Source organism: Fopius arisanus, unplaced genomic scaffold (genome assembly GCF_000806365.1).
Source record: "Fopius arisanus strain USDA-PBARC FA_bdor unplaced genomic scaffold, ASM80636v1 scaffold00023, whole genome shotgun sequence".
NCBI lineage: Eukaryota > Metazoa > Arthropoda > Insecta > Hymenoptera > Braconidae > Fopius > Fopius arisanus.
Window position 1 is genome coordinate 834,685 of NW_011887762.1, and position 26,874 is coordinate 861,558.

Genomic DNA, 26,874 nt, shown 5'->3' on the forward strand with positions numbered 1-26,874 from the left:
TCCGTTATTTGCGAAACCTCGTGCTCTGGTGATACGTCACTTCCGTGGCAATTGATAGCTGGATTGTGGCTCCATTATCGGCCACATCGAAAATCCAGTTATCATCAGAAAATCGGAGTTCGATGACATCTCTCGGCGTCCAGGGATCCTTGGCAATGTCCTCGGATTGAAACGCGGTGGTGCGTGATTTTAAATCAAAATAAAACAAAATAAAATCAGTCAAAACATTTTTTTTTTCTTCTCAAAAACTCTCCCCATTGAAAATGACTTCCCGTCTGGTGGACGTCTTCAGAATCGCGAAACGGTCGAGAACCAGTGATGGGTGAAATACCACGTTACAGTGCATATGCTTCTTTCGAATGATCCATTTTTCACCCAAGATTTTCACTGCATTGAGGAACAACAAATGCATAATATCCAAAGAAACTTCCCTCACTGGATCAAACTGTGGGATTTTTGTTAATGGTGATATAAGTGGCTCCATTGTAATCACATCTTGGAGGTGGTGTTCGGGTTGACTTTGCTCTTCAAATGACTCTTGAGGAAGTAGATGGCATGTCATATCTGGATATATACGTCTTTTATTTACTGTTTGGCCTTTCGCAGCACATCTTTCGCATGCATAAAATCCAGTTGCACTTTTTACGCATTTTAGAAATGCTCTCGCTGAGGTATCTGCGGAAATAGTTCCTACCTCAAATTCATATTTTTTTGCCATGAATCACAACACCTTCATTTATTAATTTTGTCGATTCATCAACAAAATCTTTGCAGTATTCAATAACATTCTTCGGCTTAGATTTGCCATAAAATAGAGCAACAATAAACGGTGTTGAATGACATTGAGGCTGTAGAATTTTCATGGCAATCGGCCACATTTCACCTTTTGAATGATGATACTTTTCTATTCCATCTACATGGACGGCCACACGAATCTTCTCCTCGGTAAAGACATCTGGAACTATTCGTTTGTATAATCCATTAGTGATACCCCGATAAATATATTGGCCTATTCGATTCTTGGCAGTGATTAGGTTCTTGGTTTTTATTTTGTGTCTGAAACCTAGTAATTTATGACCTGTCGATGGCAGATTTGAATATCCTAGATTCTTGAAAATTTGTAGATTTTTCGTAACAGTTTTCAATTTGATGCATCCTATGTTATTCATTGCCCATTGAGGTAATATTCTTTCCAAACTAAGGGGCTCAACGGGTGCTTCCTCAGGATACTCAATAATTGGGGGTTCATCTTCATGTTCATTTTCATTTGTAATATTTATCTCATCCTCTCCACTATGAGATGACAAGTTATCAAAAAAAAATGTCATCACCATCATTCAATTGAAAATTATCACTCAAATCTGGTAGCTGTTGATTCACATCGTTGTTGAGGTCATATTCAGTCATATCTATCCAGTCATCGTCCCTACCTAATTCTCCATCTAATACTTCATCACCACTGACATCAAAATCACCACACATATAAGACTCTTTGAATTTTCTGAATAAACGATGTTTCTTTACTCTTTCAGTCGATTTGCGACTACTGTATACATTCGGTGCCATGGTTCTGTGTGATTGACAGGCATGGAGGTTGAGGTTATACGACCTTATTCAGGGAAATGGGACAGTAGGAATTGTCCTTCATACATGAACTGTGTACGTAAAACGATATGTAATAGATAAATTTCCATCTTTTTTTTTGAGATTGACACAATAATTATTATCGACAATTGAGCTCGAGAATTTATCGATTTGAATCTAATCTTGTGAAGGGTTGGGTACCAGGCTTCCATTCAGCATGGCCGAAGGTTGATTGCCAGGCTTCGGAAGTTAGTTCTAGAAATGAATTGATCTAGGCCTGGCTACCAGGGTTTAATGAAAGGATTAGATCTCAGCATTATCTAGACTTGGAGACCAGTCTTGGATGGGGGATACGCCCAGCCGTGTTGACCAAGCCTTGTAAGCCAGTCTTGTAAACGGCTGGGTTCAAGTCTAGCTACCAGACTTCGAGAGAGTTTTGGCATCTTGTCATCATCCAGGCTTAGGTGCCAGCTTTGGCTGCAGGATGGCCCAGGCTTCAATGGCCAAGCCTTGGGAGCTAGTCCTAGAACCAGTTTCATCGAAAACGGGCTACCAGGCTTCAATGAAACCATTACATTTTCTCATTATCTAGGCTCGAATACCAGGCTTGGATACGGGATGGGGACAGCGGTGATGGCTCATAAAACAAGGCTGAGCCGAGCTTGGGCTGCTTGTAAAAGCCTGGAAATTCCCACCTGGGAGGGAGCAGGAATTGCTCCTACAGCTGTGGTTGCCCACTTTTGGTATAAAGTGTAAATTACGTTGCATATAGGACTCTGACCCAATAAAACGGTTTGTCTTGAAACTCAAGGCTCGGGCTCATCCTTTTCAAACTTCACCCACTTCAAAGTTTTTACTTTCCGACGCCCGACCGCCCTCAATTCGTAGTTCAACTCGAACATGTCCCGATGAAAAATCGTCTCAAACCTCTATATTTTACAGATATTTGTAAGATTCGATGCACTCAAAAGAAAAAAATTATTCCACCAAGAATATTTACTAACCACAAAAAAACACATTTGACATTAGTAAACCTTATGGGATTATTGATACAGTAATTACTAGATTTATTGATGGGAAGAAAATTTATTTGACAAAAGAATTTTTCTTTCTCAGTGTGTGAATAGACTTTTGCCGATTCCGTCCATCAGATGTAACGAGATTTTTTTCGTCATGGGTTAAAATCCCTTTCAAACTTTGTAGAAGAAAAACCAGTTGGGTGGACAGTGGAAATGGAAAAGCCATTAAGCGGAGGGGGAAAATCCGTCGGATAGACGGTATGCAAGACTTTCCTCCGATGAGGGGCTAAAGGTATAGCGCTTTGGGTAGAAACCGTGACGTTTGTCGGACCTGAGGACGTTAGTAGGCTGCTGCTTAGTTGGAGTTTGCCCAGCATGGGATAGGGAGTATTGGGGTCGACGTACAAGTCGTCCAACTGGGGAATCCCAATACGCGTACCAATTTAGACTATCGACCAATGTTCAGGTGAGAGGATTTTTGTCCCGGGTTGGGTTGATTTGCCGTAGCACGGGTAACGAAATGACCGTGCTGCCGCCGAGATACCCAGACTAGAGGGAAAAGGTCGTAAGAGATTTCGGGCAGTCGCGCACAAGCTCTCGATTAGAGTGGCCGCCAGGTCAATCGCCAGCTGGAAAGCCCGCACGGCTGAATAAGCTTAGCACAGGAGGGTCACTTCTATGTCTGAGTGGTAAAAATCGCGGGGGCGAGCATCTCATGAAATCTCATGTCTCCTCCATCTCCTGTGAAATCTCATGTCTCGCTACGGAGCATGTAGTGACGAGTTTGTCTCTGGAGTGCATCTGCCTTGCCAATAACAGAATAACGGAATGAAGGACGTATGGCCCGTGAGTCTGCACTCGAAGGGGCTTCGGTCGATCCGACATGCGTCGCTATTTTGAGTTGCCTGAGACAGTCGCTTGCGACGGTATGCCGTAACTGGCGGTTGTAAGTGTGATCGTGAGGTGAATGGGAAGATATCCATTTTAGTCGGATCAGCCTCTCAGTGTCCCAGGTCCTGTGGGATCTCGGTAGAGTCACAGGCAAGTATATTTGCAAGAGGTTCGAAACAGCCGAAGGCAGGAGGACTGCCCCAAAAGGCCTGAAAAGATCTCTCGAGGAACGAAAGTGCGAGTAATCGTGCCTAAGGTCGCGAATGATGGTGACGTCCGACCTGGAAAGGCCGGAAGGAATGTGTTTTTTCGGCGTGGACCATTCCCACTCTACCGCAATCACTTTGAGGCTAGTCCTTTGAGGAGCTGGAAAGGCCCCGAAGGCCGGTTTTGTTTTGACCTTCCGAAAGCGTCTGATTCTTATAGAGGCCTGGAGTCATAAGGATCAGTTTTGTTGCGTGAAATATCGCGGGAAAATACCCTAATAATATCTCATTCAGAAAGTACATGAATTCACATTAAGCACTTGAATCATCATTTTTTATCTGTCGATTAACTGCATCGTCTTCGAGATATTCTCAAGAACAATACCATTTTCACGAAATCGAATCGCTGTGAGATAATTTGTTGATTCGAAAAAAATATTAAAAATGCAGTGAAAAGAAAAATCGTACAGTTAATTGCGGAGACAATTTCATTGGGTATTCATATTTTCTTCCTAAATCTCGTGCAAATACGTCTCAATACGTGTCTTAGAATTAGAGCAGATAATTGTTTACTGTTTACGGAAATGTATCTCAAACCCGCGTGGTGTAGAGATTAAGATATTTCAGATAAGGTTAATATTTTTTACCTCGACGGAACAGTAATTTCTATACAGAAAATCATGAAAACTTTCATGAAAACAATCATGAAAAAAATATTATACTAAAGTTATTGGATCACGAGAAATCACTTATTTTTCTATCCAGAAAACCAAAAAATTCCGTGAAATTTTTTAAATTGCCAGTATTTCCTAATTTTCCGACAAATCAAATAGCTTTAGATGGATTTATCCGTAAAATTAATTTTTTCTTCGAATCTTGCCGAAAGCCGGAAAATTTCTATAAATTATTGGTCCCGAAGTACTAAAAATGTTTGCCTAAATTTTAATGCCCAATTCTGGAAATGGTGAAACCATGTACCAATTGCAGCGAAATTTCAGAACTTCCTCTCTTTCAAAATCCAAAATCTAAGAGAAAAATTGAACAGAACTTTAAATTTCCGTCTCACTTCTCCTGGAGAGTCAATGGAAAACTGGAAAATTTCAGTAAATGTATTGTTGAATTTGGAGGAGAGTAATATATGATGTCATTTGTAGAAGAAAAACCATTTGAATATTGGCCCTTAAATGTCAATAAAATTTCCTCTTTTCTCCAATAGTTTTATATGCCTGCTTTAAAGCCGCTTTGTAAGAATATAGTGTTAAACGAGACATTTTTTATTACTTTAACTCCGAGCTCTACCGCTTCATACTATTCGTTCCGACTTACGTCCTAAACAAGAAACAGTCCACAAGTATCGTTCCGGGTTTCATTCGAAGCTGGAACGCTCCAAGATTTTCAATCCGAGTTTCATTTCGAACCGGATCGTTCCATGACTTTCGTTCCGGCTTTAGTTCCGCGCATATTTTTTTGTTAACGAATGGAAGCCTTCTGATCGGTCATTTTTTCAATCTCTTAATTTGACTTGGAAATAATGTAGTCATGAAACGTCAAGATATAGTATTTTCTAAAAGTGTATGTATGTATGTCGCACATTGTCGCGCCATTTTTTGGAGATTTTTTTATAAATTAGAAGAAAACAGTGCTTCCGTTCGTAAGTAAGATAGGATAGCTCGAGTGTGTAACAGCGTGTAACCTTCTAATCAGAAGTGATTTTTTAGTTAAGAGACGATATAGATGGGTCACATAAATTCGAAAAAATTATACTAGGTAACAGTTCAGGATAACTCTAGACCTAGATTCAGCTAAACCGTCAAACCGTTTTTGAGAAATCGTGATCTGTTTACAAATTTTTTTCTCAAATTATCTCCAAAACTAAGTTAGGTATTTAGTTTTTTCCTCTTGCATCTTTTTTTGTTATGATTGGATATATTGCAATCACTCAAAAAGTAAATCCTTTAAAAAATCACAGTGAATGTCACTTTTCTATTTTTGCGAAAAATTTTTGTTTTCACCAAAAGCCTGCTATCAACTTAAATTTCGGACAGGTCCTTCCTATAACAGATGGTATTAAAAATAAACGTAATTGGGGGATGAGTTTCGTAGATGTTCAATGTTTAGGGTAAAATAATTACGTGGAATGTCATAAAATCTAATAATCACACAAACTTACCTAAATGTTCCATCATAATTCTATGAAGCGCCTCCTCCGCATGATCACTAGTAGTACCCTTATTTGTACAGATAGTGTCACAAGTCAAAAGTCCTTAAAAAATTTTCTAACTCCACTCCCCATCGATGGTCTGGTACCGTGTCATTTGTTTAAAGCAGGCATGGGCAAAGTGCGCTCAATGGGCTCACTTAGCTCCCAACCTCAATTAAGCCAACGACTATAGAAGAATGGGTCCTATTGTATTGTGCAGGTAGTCGGAGGGGCGAGACCACAATACTTGGGTCAGAGTGCGGATATCGTTAGCTCAGTCAACGCGCAAAAATTTGAATTTTCGAACGAACAATATGAATATATTTCTTGCTGTATTTTGCATTATTAAAAAATATCAATTGATTATTTGTTTCTATATCAACTTCCGCATAAAATTCCGTTGGATAAATTACTCGGATTCGAATATTGGGCCAGCAAATGAATTAACAAACACTGGTGAATAGATTTCGTAATTTTTGTAAGTAAAGGTAATTGAAAAATCTTCACAGATTAGGAAATGTGTGATCTGGCCAAGAGTGGGTAAAATTTATCAAATTAACCTTACATTCAGAATTTATTGATAGAATTAAAAAAACTGATATCTTGTATTTTTTTTCAATTTTTTTATAAAATAATTATTCACTATTAAGGTAACCAATAAATAATGAATTTATAGCACTATCATGATTGAACAATTATCCCCGATACAACGGAGGATTTTACACGTTGAATTGGTGAAAATTTGTTCGAATTTTTAGGCGGTAAGGCTTTTTCAATTTGAAAAAAAAAACGCGCGGCACTCTCTCGGTTTAACCGCGCCCCACTATCGTCGATGAATTGGTTAGACTAATGTTGGGCCGAAAGAAGATTGGGTCTGAATCCAACATTTTTTTGAAGGGGGGGTACTAGGACTGATAATGCCGTGAAGGAACCACAACAATACCTCTGGCTCTGTCAATTCGTATTTTCTTTAGACCTCTCGATATGATAGAAAAGGCTGGGAAGGCATAGAAGAAGGAGTGAGACCAATTGATTGTGGATGCGTCTATTGCAATTGATTCATGATGATTTTGCCATGCCACAAATTTCTTACACTTCGTACTTGACCTTGGGGCGAATAAATATAGTTTGGCGTAACCGAAGGGTCGATCAATTTGATTGAAGGCATAAGGAGAAAGACTGAACTCTGTCTTCGGTTGTAAGTGTCTTGACACGCTTACCAACGCTGTTGTCAGTTGAGTTCATATACGAGGCGAATATCCAGAGATTACGCGTTTCACTCCACTGCCACAGCAATTTCGCTAACTTGCTCAGGTTCAGTATTTCGATGCCTCCCATACGATTTATGTAAGAGATAACACTGCTGGTGTCAATGTGCAAGAGAATATTGCAATTTTTACTATCCTTTGCAAAATATTTCAGAACCAAAAAGGCTGAGAGCAATTCTAGGTTACTTATATGATAACCCTGTTCTTCAAGACTCCAGAACCCGTGTGTTATTCGTTTATTAACACAAGCGCCCCATCCGGAACGCGAAGCATCAGAGTGGATTTCTGATTCGTATTTAAAATTATTGATAGGGTTATCAAGTCAAGTTAATCTACATTTTATAACCATCACATAAGATTTTTATTCCGGTCTGTGGATAATTGCATCTTCGCCTCAAAGTTATTGCTTGATCTCTCGAGTGCTAGAAACGTTTCGCTCGCAAAATCCTACGGTGAACCCAACCGTACCGAAAAGCATAACAATAAGATCCTAAGCTTCCAATAAATGGAGATAATTCCCGAATTCGCCAAAAAGATCTCGAAAGAAATCTGTTAATCGATTTTCTTGCTTCTATTCTTTTCGCAAAAGGCAATAAAATTTGCATTCTTTCAGACTTGAGGATGAACTCCCAAAATTCACATTATCTGCTCGGTACGAGTGAGCACTTGGTAGCATTAAATCAAAAAACAAGTTTAAAAAGTAGATTTAAAGTATTTTGGACCAAAAATTCACAATTATGGTATGATTGTCCCACAATAAAAATGTCATCGAGATATATGACTAGCTCAACACCGTGCATCCTCAAATGAGACACGACTGGTTTTATATCGCTCACAAGGTGGCAGGTGCCCTTAATTGGGGGTCACATGCCTCAAATCAAGGAAATTAGCGCGGGCCGATGAGTGTTATCCGGTAAGTGGCTCCTTCAGTGTCAAGGGTGAAAGGCCATCACTCATTCGGATGAGTCGGTCAAGACGTGTGAGACAGGTAAGGCCGAGACTGTGAGATAAGCGAGTGTTCTTGGTTGTACGTGTGTGTGAGAGCAAAAATAAACTCCATGCAGAACCGAACATGATGAACGGAAGGGAATTTGGTATGCAGCAACGCATCGTCCAATCGTTTTATCATCACATAAAGCAAACCCGGCCTAAAAAATTTACTCAATCTACCAGCATAATTACTTACATGATTTATTTCCTCCTCCGATAAGGCCCATCTCTCCTAGTGAGATTTATGAATAGTGGTATCTGTGGAGAGGAAAGATAATTATCGATCTTGCGACAAAACACTGCGAAATTAGAACTCAACCTGAAAGTGAATTCAGGTTGTGAGTGAATGCGAATGGGTAAAAACCCCGTACTGGGACTCGAACCTGCGACCGCCTGCTAGTTGAATCACTACTGGGCCTCTGGTTGAGTTAAAATTTGAAGGGTAAAAAAAGTTGGAAACAAAACCTCTTCTGAACATTGTGGAGATAAATTATTTTGTGAAGATCTCCAAAAGAAAAATTGTTCTCCGAACATCTTCCCAAAAAATTGTCTACGGATAAGATTACGGTTAAGGTTAAAAGTCGCAGATGGGCGGACTAACTGTGGCCACCGAACTTCAGCTTAAGTTATTATAGCTCCACCTGGATTGGGTTGCAGATTAAATTTCCAGCCCGACTTTTGTAGTCAGCTTTAGGAAATCGGAACCTTTCCGATCCCTGATCTGATCGCTCTTGGGGAAGGTAGTTCCCAAACATTGCAGTCTCATCACGGCTTTGGCTGGTCAGTAACGTGTGTAGGAACTTCCCCTTGCAATAATGGCCACGTCATCGACATAGCCATATACCAGGAGACCCTGTTCCCTCAGTTTTTCTAAAGTCTCATCCACCACTAGGCACCACAGGAGTGGGAACAAAACCCCGGCCTCTGGTCATCCTCTTACAGGGCAGCCTTCTGTGGTGTTTAAAAGTTCAGTTAAGTCTACTGTACCGACTGGACGAGGCCTTTTCCACAATATGGCTGACCAGTAACACCTGTCCGATAATATACGTTTTATTATCCATTATATTACGGAGATCATTACTTATTTCTCTCTAAAATCCGATCCAACTTGTGCGGACATTACACCTTCTACTTTCCCTCCATTGTAAGCTGCGGTCAGTGACCTGCTCATCGACATGTTTCGCGTCCAGTTAGTGATAGTCTGTGGGTAGCTCCTCCTTGACATGGCTTTGATTATGAGATCGTATTTGGTGCCGACAAACGCTCCTTCGATGTCGAGAAAGATTCTCATTGCGTAGCCTTTCTCCTGTATTTCCTCTCCGACTTTTACCACAAGATGGTGCAGGGTGCTCTCTGTGGACTTTCCCTCTCTGTAGGCATACTGCGATGCGGACAGTGGTCGGTCTATTAACAATGAGCTTTTTATATATTTATCCACCAGTCTTTCCAGCGTTCTAAGTACGAAGGAGGTTAGACGGATGGGTCGGAAGTCGCTTGGCTGAACGTAGCCATTTTGCCCAGGCTTGGGTAGGAACACAATTTTTAATTCTCCCTAGACCTTTGGTACAGTTCTCAAGGCCACGCTGGGTCTGAGAATTTTTGTGAGTGGTTCCAAGATGGTCTTGATTCTCTTTTGCAAAAGCACTGAGCAAATGCATTTAGGAATTCGAAGGAATTGATTGCCCATTCTGTCCCTTGTGGATACACGATTTCAACTGCTAGAGCCCAGTCGCGCGGTTTATGTTGCCCTCCTCTTGTATTAGGAGCTAGTTGTGCACCGTCTTGTCTAGTGAAGCCAGCAAAATGTTCAATCAACAGTAGTTCCAGTATCTCTTCCGCGATCCAGGTGTAGCTGTCATCCGGTTTGATCAGGCAGCCTAGATTAGCGCTTCCCCGCCCTCCTAAGAGTGCCCACCGTTTCTAGCTTTTGCTAGTGCTTTGTTGTACTTTCTCTGGAGACCCCTGCCACTGTTTTCCTCTTGTGTATGATATCGCGAGAGTTTTTTAACTTGCTCCACGCTTTTATCAGCTGACCCCGCAGGTTTGCTAGCGTATTGTTCCACCATCTACCCTTATTAGTTATTTTTTGAGTGCGTAAGACACAATTGTTTTTGAAGCAACATCTAATCCCCTCTAATTGTCCTTCATTCTTGAAGATATCTCTGAAGGATTTCGTCTTCTGAAGAATGTTGTTCTTTCAAAGATTCTTCCTAAGATTTTTAAAGATATTCGAAGGAACCTGTTTCCTTCTACGTGGGGTGTGACGTATCGGAATTAAACAATACGTCGGTTTTTCGGAATAAGATATGTTTAATACGAAAGACAACGGTGGCTGATGAGAACGAGGAAAATTGTTATCACCAGACCCAGGGTTCAATAGAAGTCTAGTTCTATGTATGATAAGCTATATGACTGACATGGTATTAGAGATACCAAGAAAATAACAATGGAACTTAACCATGAGACTATTTAGCTCAGCAAGTTGAGAGTTCTAGAGAGCTTTGAGGAAGTTCTAGAGACTCTGGAGACAGTAGAATACGATCGCGAGCTCAAGGCACTAGCGCTCGGAGCTCCAGGCCTTAAGCCACATAAGACGAGAGTCAAAGTCCCTACTTGGACATCTCTTGATATTGCGATCCAGTAACCTTAGCCGATGACACTTGCAGGAATAAAATATGCGGTCATGGGGTGAAATTATTCGGAAAATGTATGTTTTAAGTGAAATTCATATTGAAATATTAGAATTTCAAAAATTATGGAAATACTCAAAGTATTTAATACATAGTGGAAAAATCGATATAATTTTCATAGTGACAATGTTTTCCTTGAGGTTCAAATCTACAAAAAATACCTCAAAGAATCGCGAAAATATTCATTATTTCTCGGTAACAATTGAATGGTTCTTACTAGATGGATGAAAATTGACTACTTATAATTTTCTTTCAATTCGAATTCTGCCGAGTCCATTCAGAAGCCAATTACCAATTTCATTAGTAAAAATTGAATGATCTTAAGAAAAAATTAGACAAGAGGATTATCAATCGATGGTATCCACCAAATAGAAGTTTTATGGTGATTCTTTTTTCGTTATTCTTTCCTAATATAGTAATCAAACGTACCGCTCATCCCGTAAGAGACAAGCCTAAAAATCTCAAACAGAAAGATGGATAGATAAAGGCGTTTTAATGGAGTCCTGGAATGTGATTCATTTCTTTAGGACTGAAGAATATTTATTTGACCATGAATTTCATCATTTTTCATATCTGGAATTTATACAGTTATGTTCGAGTCCTATTCTAAGAAGGACAAACATCGAGACTATCGATATCTCGAAACTTTGTCACGCTTATTCCTCATTGGCTCAGTTATCGGAGGCGACTAATTTGAATTTGGAACTCATTTAAATTAACAGTTTTTAATCACCATCTTTATAATTACAGCGCGCTGTAGCGCGCGGTCGTTCTCGTGTACAGCATAAGTATAACGGCGAAACATAATTCCAGCTTAAAGATATTATGGTGAGCGACAATACTAAAAAAAATAAAAGTAGAACATTCAGTAAAAATTGCTGAACATATTATTCGATTTTCATAAAATTTCAAGACCTACACGAGAGGAGTAACGACGCAAATCATTTTTTAAGTTACTAATTATAGACGCGGTTGAATAGGGCTTTGGCAGTTCCAGCGCGTTTCCTATGTTGTTAACTGATTGATAACGTGAGAAATTCATGGAAATTACCGATGCCCCATTCCACCGCGCATAGAATTAGCCACTTGATAAATTATTCGCACACAGCTTTTATATGAATCGAATAATGCGTTCAACAATTTCCATTCAATTCTCTAATTTTTCTTTTTTGCGGGATAAGCATTATCATGATGCCATAATATTTTTAAATCAGCCCACAAAGCGCTAAACAAGAGACTTGAACAGGAGGCTTAAACAAGAAGTTACTGGTCTCGTTTAGCCCTCGGTTTGCAGTTAGGCCTCGGCTTCGATGGTTAAGCTCGTTTAGTCCCTTGGTTGGTTCTGTGTTCAGTTTTGTGTTCACACCTTCAGGTGTGATCCTCGAGTTAGATCGTTAGGTTCCTTTCGCCACCAGTTAACTTCTTTGTTTAGACCTTCGGACTTTGACCGATGAGTTTAATCTGACGTCCACTCGAACCTCAGGCTCAAATTTCAGAAGTACCTATTTTAGACTTCTTCCCCTTGTCACAGTTGTACTCTCTCATGCCGCTCGGTAATAAAATACCGCCCATCATTTTGACAAGATCCTGCTTTCCTATGTCTGGGTAGTCACTGTGACTCGTCACCGCCTTTATGGCCACATTCAACCGACCATTGACACCATAATGCATAGTACGTTTGTCAATTCCTATTTAGGCCCTGAAACGATGACCAGGGCTATTTTGATGACTGACATACCTGGTAGTGTTCCTCGGCCTCTTTCTGCGTACCTGATTTCTATCTGAAACTGAAATTCTCTCCACAGTTACTGGTAGAAGCATTATCCCGGGTATTTCGCCCATAAAAATGGTCCCTTACGATCAATGTCCATGCCTCTGAAATCTCGGAAAGTCTGCCGAAACCGGCCCTCAGAGCTTGTACGGCTACCTGAGGGACTTGAGGACTGCTGGCCATCCATCCAGAGGAACCCCAAATCATTCCAGGCCTTTCCAGGCCGGATGTCGCCATCACCCGCAACTCTGAGTGCCGTCATGTATGCTCCCTTCCCCTGAGAGGTCTGGAAAGGCCTTTCAGGGTGGTCCTCTTGCCCTCAGGTATTGGTACTCGGGGCCAGGTCATACTCATCTGCGACTTCGTTGGGATCCCTCAAGACCTGGTACGCCAAGAAGCTGATCTGACCGAGGTGGATATCTTCCCACCCACCGCACGTTCACCCACGCCCTTGACCAGTTACCACGTAACGTCGCGAGCCACCGTCCCTGGCTACTCAAAATGGGGGAGCATGTCGGATCGACAGAAGTCCCTTCGACTCCAGACCCACGGGTCACGCGCCACCTTTTTCGTCCAGGTTCAGATAAACTCCGGAAACACGAAACTCGTTACCTCAGGCTCCGATGTTGGAAGCACCGGTGACAATTACATTGGCACACAGACAGAGTCTGTGATTGTATGTCCATCGGGGACAGTTTAGCCTCTGTGGCGAATTTGTAATTCAGTCGATCGAAATATATTCTATTGCGCAGACGCTGTTTACTTCTTATCCGTTAGTACCAAGATCCGAAGCGAGACATACGATTTCACGGGAGATGCAGGAGCATTGGAGTTGCCCAGTTGGACGGCCCGTACACCGGCCGAAATACTCCCTATCACATGCTTGGCAAACTTCAACCAAGCGACAGTCCACCAATGTCCTAAGGACCGACAGGGCTCGCAGTTTCCACTCAAACCGCGATGCCTTTGGCCCCTCATCGGAGGGAATTCTTGTACGCCATTCATACGAGGCCTGTTCGGTCTCCGCTCGATGGCTGTTCTGTCTCCACCGTCCACACAACACGGTTCTTTTCTGTTTTCAGGGGGATTTCAATCCGTGACGAGAAAAATCTCGTTACACACTCCACAACGTTCTATACCCGCAGTACCTGTCAGAACTTCAGAAAACACAGCTTGCAATGCCATTCTCCCGGTATACGTTCCATTAAAATGACGATAATTTCTGGCTCGACCAAACTGTCCGTGTTTAGACGAAGTCATAATGACTTCGTAACTTGAAATTAAGCAAAAAAGTCGCATGAACAATATGTTCACACCTGGTGAACCCTAACCTAAAAGCGAACAGTGCTTGGCATGATCCGGGAGCACCCTGTGGATGTGGCTGTTGGAGACTCCTAAAAAGTTGATATTGATATTGGGTAAAACACAATCCCCAACTGGTGGAAAGATGTTCATAGTTCGGATGTAAAAATCATGCTCATACTTGATACTTACTCTGTATGCACTTCGTGACCGCTGTGACCTGTCACATGTTTTTTAATAAAATGTAGAAACCCCACTTTACTGAAGTTTATTATAGTTTTCAATAAATCTCAGAGCAATAGGAAAAATAACAAAATACCGGCAAAACATCGTTACACAAAATCCCAAACGTCGTGATAATTATGGAGGGTGTCTCTCCAGCGTCCGAAAATTCTCAAATGCACCACAGACATACTCTCAGTGCCCACCAAACGGAAACTGACTTTGGCCAAACATGTAAACGTATGCAACAGGTAGAGAACACAATGAGAAAATACGATTAGCGGTGACGACATAATTATTCATCAATCCCAATCACTCAGGTATCCGCGATAGGTACAATTAACTTGGCAGGCTGCGCTTTTGATTTAACAATTCTTTAAATTAGTTTATACTGTCCAAAATAAATAATGATAAATTCTCAGCGCAAGCAAACTAAACAAAATCATTTTCTACATTGAACGTTGGTCTCTGGAAATAATAACTCTTCCGTCACAAGTCATTATTCATGTTCTTGCTGAACTTCAATCAACCGCGTGTCTTGCAAACTGCGTCACATTCGCGTTCATGCTGACTGCATTGAGGCTCCATCCACGACCACGTTGAAAATCAGTTCAGAAAGATAACATCTGTAGTTCAATGACATCTCCCGGCTTCCTAGAGATCCTCGAAGTTGTCCTCAAAACAGGCGAAGTAGCGCGTAATTTGAATGCAAACAGATAACAAAATAAAATTAAACTAATTCTTTTTCTCTCTCAGGACTCTCGCCATCGAAGGTGACTTCCCGTCTGTTCGAAGCCAATTAAATAACGCGAAACGGTCGAGGAGCAGTAACCGGTGAAATAAATGATAGTACTGGTACTGGTAAAATAAATAACAGTACTGGCACTGGTAAAATACCACGTCACAATGTATATTTGTATACGCAACTGTGCAAATTTGAAAAAAGTATGGCTGCCTAGATTTCTGTCACCTTTCGGGAAAACCAAGTCTGACCCCAAAATGTCCGATAGAATTGATAACCGAATTAAAAATGTCGCTCAATACGATACGAATCCTTTTCTGCTGGTCTCCACCAAGTTTGTCTTACGCTCCCTCGATGAAGCATGGTTCCCGAGGGGTGATAGAAAAACATTAGCTTCTCCAAAGTCAACCGAACAGTTCTCGTACTGTTCGATAATTGTCGACAAGAGTTGACTAGGCCCTGCCTTGGAAGATGCACCGCTCGCATAAAAAATGTGAGGGCTGCCGTCCTGTGCTCAATGACGATGAAGATGAATCTTTCAAATATGTGAAATATGGGTAGATACTGACCTCATGTAACTATTTACGGAAAAGGAGTGCTCGTTTATTGAGTGCCTAACTCATCACTATCCACAAGGGATAATCTGAGTCATATATCTATAACATAAATAAAAATTTTATTAAAATTAATATTATGACTAAACTATCGTATCCCCGGGTTCTCTAAACTCTATAAAAGAGTGCAGAGAACAAGGTTGAGTCGCCAACCGGGCACGTCTCCAGGTAGCGGATAGGAGGCCGGCCAGATGGATTAGCCAGCCCACGACGGGACACGGGTAGAGATACCCGGGGCCGGTCGAAAGGCTGGTGAAAAAGACTAGTCAACGGACTAGTGACAAGCTGTGTGTGTACGCACCCAAAAACCCCATCGCCGACCAACTCTCCAAGCCAAGGCCCTAGCTACTGTACCAATGAATGCGTGGCGTAGGGAGTGCTGCGTTAACGGTGCCCCCCGGATACCAGGCGACCTCCGGGGGTATTTAGCCAAGCCCCGGGCATACTAGGCTCTACCCGGTTCACCTAGAAACCGCTTCACCTAGAAACTCCTGGGATTCATATGGAGAAAAATAATTTTATGAATTCAGAAAAAATTCCTGGAACGGAACGCAATGCCCCGACCACGATACGTCGAGCCTCAGCATGTCTCAGCCGGGAAAGAGACAAAATAGCAATCTACGCCTAAGACCGTGACAAAAAATGGTTCGACTAGCTCTTGTCCCAGAAGGCTACCCGGGCTAGAAAATTTCGCCGGAGGAGATGAAGGGCCTGAAGGGACTAGTGAAGTCCCAGATCCTAGTCCTATCAAAGAGAACCAAGTTGTCCTTCGAGCTCTTGTCCCGACCTTCGAGGACATGTGGGAAAGAGAAGGGGCGGTAATTTTTGGCTGCTCCGATGAAGAAACGGGGACGTGGCTTAAAAGCCTATTTCCCGAAAACAAAATAGGGAACACGTCTTTCCTGGGGCTCGATGCTGCGGAGCTGCCAAAGCGCCCCAGAGTCGTGGTGCAGGTGGAAGACGAGGACATGTCCGCCCGGTAAGCAATCGATCTGATGGGCAGGCCGGATGCACAACTCGTAGAAGTGGACTGGCTCGCCGTCAATGGCAGTGAAAGCAAGGGAGCCTTGAACGCCCATTTTGCTGCCCTTGTCAGCGAGAAAACCCTGCAGTGTATAAAGGCCTGCAATTTTAGACCTCATTGCGGGACTCAAAGAGCGTTAATCAAGATGCTCGAGAAAAACCGCACTGAGGGACCAAGTGCGACCGAGAAAGACAAGTGAGCCCTTCAATGGCTCACGGGTCGATCGAAATCGTTCGGATCAACTTGTATCACAATAAAAGTGCCTCGGCCATCTTATCCCAGACGCTTGCAGGGATGCAAATGCAGATTCGGCAATGAAACAAAAGAGGACAGTTCACACATCCTGTATAAACTAATATATCGAATTTGAAACAAAAATCATCTGATGGAAAAATGCTGTAAGCCCAATAGTTTTCTAAATAACGACAAGAATTTATTCAACAGTTTATTGCAATTATTAAATCAACTATTGGATCTACGTGATTTTTTCATAATATTAGTTTGTTGCAAATTCGATTCGGAAAAATCCAATGGAAAAATGGAAAAATGGAAAATTAAAATGGAATTTTTCCAATAACCACTAGATTATAGCACTATTATTGTTAATTGAACTTTGTTTTAATTGTATATTGTTATGTACTTAGGAAATTTGTTCACTTAAAGTTGTTACAGGGTAGAATATTTGTTCGACATTTTTCGTTAAAAATTTTATAGTGAATAGTTCAACAAATTAGTTACAAAATGAGCCCTTTTTGTTTGCGGTTTAAATAGAGTTTCGCCAATTACAATTTTTTTTAAATCAGCGGCGCGACACTTTTAAAAATTAAAAAACGCATGGAATATATATCTTGGGAGGCAATACAGAAAAAAAACAGATCGATTTGATTTACGCGATATAATTATCGGAAATCCATAAATTTATATAGTAGAAAATAGTTATTATGGAAAATATATAGTTATACTTTAGCTATCCATACAGACTGCTATCAATTAAGTGAGACTATCTACCGTTAAATGATTGTGTTCTAAACTGTCCCGTTTTACACCGGATAAATTTTTTGCAGAGACTATCGCGGTACAATAAACCTTAAAACTTATTTTTAATCTCTTGAATTTGCCTATATAGAACAGCGTGTAAAACCAATGATTGAGTCAATTAAAATTTTATCTATTATGCTCTTAATAATTATAACAATAATATATTAATAATTAAATAATTTAGTTCCGGCACACCTGCTCCAAACGATCCTAATGATTGCGGAAGGACTCCGATTTCAGGTCAGGTGATCAGAATCTGATCCGAATAGTTGCAGGCGGATGACTCCATTCCTGATCAGATTGATCTCATCGAAATTTGATCCAAATAATTGCAGACGGACGAACCTAACTCTAAGTAATTTCACCATATTAGTACCCTATGGGAGTAGTACGAATTAGGTTGAGTAAATTGAAGACTGATTAGTTTCTCATCAAGTTCTGCCTGATCAGTTAAAACAAACCATCGCCTTATAAAGTCATGGTCAAACCACAGGGTCGCCTAACATAATTTCCACTCGATTGATTCCCTCTATTGATATATATCAAAGTAGCTAATATCGAATTAATTCCACGTACCTTTTAATATCATTTTTTCACTGTGAATTCAATCCAACCCGAAAACATCTAAAGAATATACTGTTGACATTTGCTTAATCAGCAATACACATACAGCCGGGGCTAGGATCACTCATCCGTATATACGCGTGCTTAATGAGAACCGGTGGCTCGATCACACGCTACATCCCTCAGTTGACCACTATAGTCTACCTCTTCCTCTCACTTTCCCTCCCAGCAACTCGGAGCCGTCGTTCCGGTTAAAGGCTAAGGTTTGTGCGATGTAAATCAGGCGAGTGGTCAGCCGCGTGCACTTGCCGCACATTAACTTACTCCCCCCAACCCTTCGCCGAGTTCAACCCCTAGTGTCTCTTCACAGTGGAATAAACACCACCACTTGAGACTTATTCCTTCGTACAACTAAAAATGCAGTTGAAAAAAAAAATTAGAGAAAAATCTTCAACGTTTTAATTTCAACAAAAATCGAGGCATCGATCGCTCTTCCAGTTTCTGCTGGGGACACTTACAAATTAGCCAATCAAGTACTAATCCCCCTTCTTCTGCTACACCTCCATCCCAATTGGCCGGCCTACCTTCACCCATCCGCAAATACTTTAATCCATCCATTAATCCGGGTGAAGATAAAAGTTTCCCCAGCAGTCACAGCCTCTTTGTCGTCTGTCCATCGTTCCCCCTTCTCTAGTCACCCGCATCACTGACGACGACTGGTTCTAAGTCTACCACTCTGCCACTGGCGAATCGATGGCAATCGGCGAGTCTCATTTACCCATTAATCGCACGAAAATGAGAATCCAGAGGCTGACCTCAGTGATTCTTCGATTTAGACGTTAATGCCAGGAACTGAATCGTTCTTTCTGGATTATTTTCTGTCTCCATTTTACGACCTCTCAAGCTCAAAGTATGGCCACTTAGCACCTCTGCGCAAGCTCGACAGGCAGTACTTTATGCGGCTAAGGTAATTAATATTTAAACATGCTTTCTTACCTCTAAAAACAAGAAAGTGCACTTCCTAGCTTAGTTCTAGTATGCTCAAATACTCCACTCCCTTACCAAAATTACGTGAAAAAACAGACAAATGGCAATTTTTTTCTAAATTATCGTCGAAGTAATCAATATTCCAGTGGCGACGAGAAAAAAGGTAACAGTAAATAGTTCTAGTAAAAGCGAAAAAGTTCAAGTGGACTGCGCAAAATTCCAAGATTTTCTATTTCCATCTCACCATTCTTTTTTATTTTCAAAATTTTCAAAACAGCCGCGGTGTGCGTACCGACTTTAAGCGATGTGGGCTCGCAATCTTTCGGTTTTTCCATGAATCAGTATCGTCTTGATTTTGTGAAACGATAGGGGTACGATGCTGAAACTAGTTTCGGCATCATGCAAATTCCTATTGAGGGGAGTGCGAGATTGGAAATTTGTCTTGAGGTTTCTCCCAGTGAGTGAAACAAATCTATGCAACAATGTCGTCATCTCTCAATCATTCAGCGATATGCTTCGAACACTAACCTATTTGCTAATTAAATCGTTATCCTTTGTCTTCAACCATGATGTAGAAATGTTCTAGGAGATAGTGATCAGGGTGAGTCATTAATTCGAAAAAAAAAATTTCAAGATCAGAAAATCAATTCTCATCATTTTTATGAGTTGACCAGAAGGGCAAAAACCTACAATATTCTCCTGAGTGTTGATTAAATCGTTACTCTCTCAATTTTTATAAATTATTTCTCTGATAAAATAGTTCGTAAAATTGATTAAGCTACCCCTACTATCATTTAGTTTAACCCATGGAAAAGCCAACCGGAGAAAAAAAGACTGAGTGGGGTAGACATTTGAATTTATGCTTCACATCTTCGAGGGGCGTCGGTGGCGATTTTTTACACCGCCACCACTATATACGCCGGACAAACAACAATAAATATATTTTGCATGTATACACGGGACAGTGGGGAGTGGAGTGAGCCTCCGCAATACATGGGATCGGCATGGCGAACTTCCGTACGGGCACGTACGAGCATAGCTTAGCGTAATCTGACTGCACACCATCCCTATTTCAGTATGTGCCCATTCCAGGGGGAGATACCAATGTCTCCACCTCCCTTAAACACTGCAAGCATCATTACCTAAAAAAATTCCTATCGTGCGCATTCAAATGTTGCCGGAGATTAATTGTAAGATATCATGGAAGCAACAACGAAATAAGTATATTAATGTACGGAGTGTAAGCATATTTTATACTTGATTCAAGTATATCCAGAATGTTTCATAAGCACAGTCTGTGCAAATTATTCATTAATTATACCCATATATATTGCAGCTAAAAATGCGATATTTTACAAATATGTCAGACATCCATATTAGCATATGTATTTTTTCCATAAGGGCATGTTCATGGAAATAATTACTGAACTTTGATAACATCTAGTATGTATGAATTTTGACACTGAAATGTTGAAATCAATCTTATAATTGCAAACAATATTTGGAAATGGCTCATAATTTCAACAAATGAGATAATTATTATTTCTGTCATACATGCACGGAAAGTACCATTTTACTCCTCAAATGACGGGAATAAAGGGGCCCATTCTATCTTTCAGATTTCTGTTGTTTTTGAGGGTCTTTGGGATGACATAACCCACATTCCTCCCGTCATTTACAAAGAAAAATTGGAGTTACCGTCGAGTGATGACGGAAAAAACAACGTGCACCGAGAAAGGGAAACAGGACGTTTAAACCCGCGCATTTACCACCCTTCGCCTCCAGTCGGTAATACACACGCGGATTGGAATACCCTGTTTTCCTCCCTTGGTGCATATCATCTTATAGATAGTTATTTTATTAAATTGAAATGAGAAGTCTAGAATAAGACTAATAATAGAACAATAAAACGAATATAATTTAATTTAGCGCACCAAACCCAACTGGAAGGAGAATAAAATGAAACAAAATAGAGGTCACAAAAGTGAAACTATAAAAAATGGAAGTGACGAATAATCTTATGAAAGCTTATTCAATTAATTCTGAGAAATTCCATAGATGACGGAATTTGAATTAATATTAAAAAAGAAAGAATTTCCCATAATTTCGAATGCTAATGGCCCATTATGCATGTAATAAGGTTTTTGTGTGAGTCTCACGTGTGACCACGCTCGCAAGAGCTTAAAACATCCCTTAAATTACCCAGCCATTAGTAGTGAGGCCCGTTCTGAATGCCCACCAAACGAGCATTTCAGTGGTGTCCTCCTCCCGCCTGAGATTTATTTTATGCGAAATATTCCCGCAACGCCAGGCGAAAAGGGCGAGAATTACGTTGTTACGAGAATTGAAGTTAGGAAAAGGGTTCGAGTGGCTGCATACCAACAACTTTTCTCGAGAGAAGGGAGATCCTGGCAATGCGCACAGATTTCTCCCAGATTTTCTTTTTTACCCTCCGATTATACAAACACCCTGTGAATTCATGGAATTCCGAAAAGAAAAGGGATTTTGAAGGAGAGGCGGAGAAGCTCGTTATCGGTCTTATCTCCTTAATTTCTTGGAAGTGGCTACTCCAGTCGGTGAATGAAGAGGGGTTGAAGGAGAGCGATTTTGTGAATTTAAACAGCCAGCTATTCTCGGGATAGGGATAAGGCCGAGGATTAAACTCATCCTTTCTCCACGAAAAACCATTCCTCCCTCGATATAATGTCGTACAGACTCGGCTACGCTTTCCTTCCTTCCTGTGGGATAAAACAAACCAGTGTACCCTGAGTATATTAATGCCGAGCTTAATGTTACCCCCGTTTGTTAATTAATGGACTCACCGGATGTTTAAAAAAGTAAAGATAAAGATTAATGAGCGCTAGCGTGAACTCATAAAACATATATCAAATATTTGGCCAATTCCCTTTGTTTTTACAATTTATGAAGATTATATACAGATATATTTTTGTATACTGTGCAACATAGAACTTATTCTGTGCGGATTCGATACATATCTTCGAAATTTTCAGCAAAACAGTTCTATTTTAATTCCTACCTCAAAAATTCCTACCTCAAAATTTTTAATTTCAGCCAACTTTCAGTTAAACGGTTGCGTCTCACTTGAATAAAATAAGCAACCAAATAAAATTACTTCTCACTACTTCTCTGTACTGACAAGTTTTAAATTACTCATCACCAATATATTTTGGGTCTTTGGGTCAAGTAATATATCTGCCGGCCGGGTATAAATTACTTTGAAAAAAACTAGTTATATTTATTCCTACTAGTTATTAAACTTTAGTAGTAAAGGAAACATTTTCAATTCTCTGATGGAAACTTTTTTCTAATTACTATGGATAGATTATTTTTAAAGATATATTTCTCTCTTCCACTACCATTACGGTTTGATAAGCGCCTATGGACTTGTAGCCCTCAGCCGCTCCTTACTATCTTCTTTCTTCTTTTCTGTTTGCGGTTCCATGGACCGACTTTTTTCAACTACACCTATTTGGCTTATACTGAGGGAAATCATGAAACACATCAATAGTGCAGCCTGTCAGTAATGCAGGGAATCTCCTGTATTCATAAGTCACACTGACTCAGTGAACATAGTCGGTCTCTACATCCGTGCCTAAGGCCGGCAATCTCCACACCGAAAGTGTAACTAAGCAAGTACCCATCTAATTACTAACTAAACTAAACGTTATTTAGCATTGGACGAATGCCGGAGTCATCCATCACCCGTCTGACTACTGTCGGCGCTTCTATTTAGTATATATTTTGTTGTTATTTTTTTGATCGGTTATTCTAATTGTTTCTAATCAGCTTTAAAAAAAAAATCCATACCTTTCACAGATTTCTTGAAGAGAAAATATTGTTTAGAAAACCATGATTAACTATTATAATATTGTTAATAGACCTGACTCCACATGCGTTTTCATATTTTTCCCTTCCATATTTTTCGCTGGCGATACCAAATTAAAATGCACATTGAAGATACTTAACACATAACTTTTTTAGGTGGCAGTTACCGATGTTTGATTTAATCGATTCCGATCAACTTGGATCGATTATAAATTTCAATTCCACATTTCTCAATTTTAGTATGAATCTATTGATGGCATTCATAATTTGTAGTTCCGCGCTCTATAGCCATTTGGCCATTCAGTCATCCATTGGAATATGAAGTTCCATTCTGGTATACCAGAAACTGGAAATGTAGAAATTTGCACTGGAAATGTAGAAATTTATTTACACAGTCAAGAATCAAGATGATTCATCACAGTCAAAAACATATATGATACCCTAACAGATAAATAAACACAAAAATAATGAATTCAATTTTTTTCATGACAATGAAGCAGCCTCTTTTCCCAAGGGCTAACTTGCTTTGTTGGTCGAGAGATTTGAGGCAAGGGTGAGGTCTCGGAAGATGGACAGAGCCTACTTTTTAAAGCTTATACTGCCAACATTTTACAGAGATTTCTTTCTGTCAAACGGAATGAGTTATATATAAAACTTTTTGCAAAGTTCTATTTTTTTTCGCTTTTGAGACCTGCCTGAGGGACGAGTAAACCTTGGTGGTCTTAGTCTCTAGATCTTCAGCCTGAGCCATGGCTTTCCCACTCCTGTTTTCATCGTCAGCCTTTGGAATTCTTACCTGGCAGCCAGACATCTCAAAATTTCATAAAGTCGTTTTTGTAAAACTTATTCCGTTTCACAGGAAAAAATATATGCAAAATTTCACTTCAGAGCATGGAAAAGTCGAAATAATGCGACATATTTGACATAGACTCAACTTTTTCGAACTCATTTTCAATGGCTTTCAGTAAACTATCAGCTCCGTGCAATAAAATTATAATATTGATCGCCTTCGAGTGAAGGTTTCCAAAAAGAAAACTGAAAAAACGGAAAAAAAACATCACTAAAAAATGATAAAATTTTCAAAAAATTATAACTCTGTAGAAATTTGTTTTTCTTGCGGAAAATTTAGTAAGCGTCTTATCGTATCATATACAGAGTAGCACAGAATCGCGGACGAAATCGGAGATGTCAATTTTTTTCGATTGGTCATTTTGAGAGAAACCGCCCAGATACCAGTCACCAGTCTGGTGCACTTGTGCGAGCTAATCGGGCGCCCTTATTGCAGGTATTTTGTTTTTTTTCCCCGTCAAAATTTCGGGATGTTGTCAATGGGCAATTCTATCAATGAACACTTCTGGCCAATAGTAGCCTGTTATTGAGGGATGGTAATCAGGAGGTGGGAGATTCTTTGAACACATGAATACCTGTCGTTCTTAGGGACATTCTGACTGATTTTTTGGAGGTAGGACGGCACAAGTGCTCTATACCAGCAAAGTGCCATGCAATTTTTTTTTTTCGCCATTCCTCTTTTTTCATCTTCAGTGGTTTTCTATTTGTTTGTTATCAGTCGTTTCTAATGTTTAAGCTTGAGTGACATCAACAAATGACTGCAAATGTTAACGGTGATGAAAATTTGAAAAATAATTAACCAAGGAATGTATTTCTTGCAAATTTACGAACATCCTACTGTTATTTCCATTGATGAATGTTGAATCTCACCCTCTATATTACTTCAGTTTTTTCTATCAGAAAGAAAATGTCTAAACACATGCAAAAAATTCAAAGCATTTTGCTCTGGCATTTCAATCGCGTGCATGCACCATGTCCCGATGTTACCCCCACCACGCGAATATCCGACAATCCTTGTAATAACGTTAGGTCCTCTATAATGGGAGCCTTCATAACCTTATGGCTGCTGCTCCAAGCCTACCTGAGGTTATCCACCTCTTATGCACTAGTACTTTTTATAAAAAAAAAAACTTTTTCCTCTCGTATACCCTTTCGGGTCTTTAAGATTTGTTCCCTTCCCACCACCCAACCCCCTGTACCGCATTTGCCGAAGGGAGGGAAAAAGCTCATTCGAGGGGAAAAACATGCCCTGGGTACAGTCGTCCTTTCGACAGGACTACCGCTCGACAGTGAAACTGTGAAGATTAGAGCGCTATAAATTTTGACCGCCGGTGCCCGGGATCGAACCCGGATCGTTGGCATGCTAGTCTAGCACTCTAACCGCACGGCCACTACCGTCGGTTAGTACTTTTTATATTTGTCACAGTTAGCAAAGTTAATAGTGAAAAGTAATTTTCTACATCTTTCATGTACTTCAAGTACTTTCAATACGTTTAAGTAATTACTTTATTAGTATGTACCATGTATACTCTATTCGGATTATTGAATTCATTGCGGTGTCATGGCCGGGCTTTCTCTTCCATCATGTCGCGATGTACCCAAAAGCTGTACCTAACGTGAAAACCTGCTCCTGGTGACTAAGGGAAAACGTGGAAAATCTTGGCCAACACTGTGTCCATCAACCGAGCTTCGTAGGAAAACATTTTTTTTCCTAACACTTTCTGTTGATTTTTTATGTTTACACTCCCGTTTGACGATTTCTGATGCTTTCCACATGCCAATATCCCCCAAGCCGGAATTGAATCCAGGATGTTCGGAGTCCGCCGTCCGGTCGAGTACTTCGGTCACCGTCATCTGTCCAACTAGAGATATAAATATTATAATAGCGGATAGAAAGACTTTCGTGCGCATTTGTTAAAAAAAAAACATGTTCAGTAGAAGATGATTTGTAAGGAAAATTATACTAAAGAGGTTAATTACCTCGTCTGGCACTTTGCAAAATATTAGTACAGTATTTCAGTATTCTCCAGATTCTCCAGATCTCTCATCTCGTTAGTGTGACGATAATTAAAATTATTATTGAATATTTTATTATTTCCATGATAAAAATTTCTTGCAACTCCAATCACAAAGTAAGCTGAGTTTTCAATGGTACGAGCATAAATTCAATTTGATTAAAAAATGATCACTAAATATTCAATCTTGAGATTTTCAGAAAATTGTACATTAAAAATTCAGAGAAATTATTGCTAGAGAATTCCAAACTTTGAAGGTTTTATTACGGCACACGGAGAGAAATATGTACGAAAAATTACCTGTCCCGTATTAGTATGTCATTTGAAATTCATGAAAAATCACTGCAGTTCTCCGGCATATTTACTGCGCAGGGCAACAAAATTTACTAGATTGATCCTCAATTTTCTCCGAAGTTCATTCGATGTTCTAAAAATGTACTGCTAAAAACCTGAAATATTCGTACTAGTTATTCACTTCCTACTCCCATTCCAGTAAATTTTACTACATATCCAGTACATTTTACCATACTTCCAGTAAATCTTACTGGATTTCCAGTGAATTTTACTGGATTTCTCATAACTTTTTCAGTGACGGAGGTGCGAAATTTTACTGGACTGGACCGTAATATTTAAGGTTACGTCGCAATGCTCGTCGCAATTTTTCAAGTGATTCTGGTACGAATTTTTCATACAAATTTCGCTCCATGTAAAAGTTAACGCGGTTTTGAGTGAATTTCTACAGAAATTTAAGAGAAGAATCTGAAATGCTCAGTAAATATTTGAGTCTGTCGCTGAAAGAGTATAAAAGAGTTGCGTAATTTTTCTGTGAATTGTAAAATTTAACAGGAATTTTTCGCATTATTCTGTTCAAGAATTTTTACGTAAAATTGTGTTAATTTTACGTATTTTGCAGGTAATTTTTAGTGGACTTTTCTCTCCGTATAGGCAACCAAAGTTGACCCACAAAGTTGGAAAAAATGATGACTTTTTGCTTCCGAATGGAAGCATTGCAATGGTCCGATCCCGACCGGAAAAAAAAAATTCTAATTTTG

General features: G+C 40.0%; 1 protein-coding gene across 6 annotated transcripts in view; it reads left to right on the forward strand.

The window, feature by feature from the left end:
• The window catches only part of LOC105264554 (LIM domain only protein 3), a 393,511-nt gene that overhangs the window by 92,473 nt on the left and 274,164 nt on the right, over positions 1–26,874 (forward strand). For 3 of the 6 annotated variants that reach the window (XM_011301494.1, XM_011301498.1, XM_011301500.1), the window contains exon 1: positions 19,020–19,092. The exons of the other annotated variants lie outside the window; for them this stretch is intronic. In XM_011301494.1, coding sequence (XP_011299796.1) covers positions 19,082–19,092 — 11 coding nt within the window. In that variant the 5' untranslated portion in view covers positions 19,020–19,081. Of the gene's footprint in view, positions 1–19,019; positions 19,093–26,874 lie in introns of those variants that run through there. 6 annotated transcript variants of the gene reach the window in all.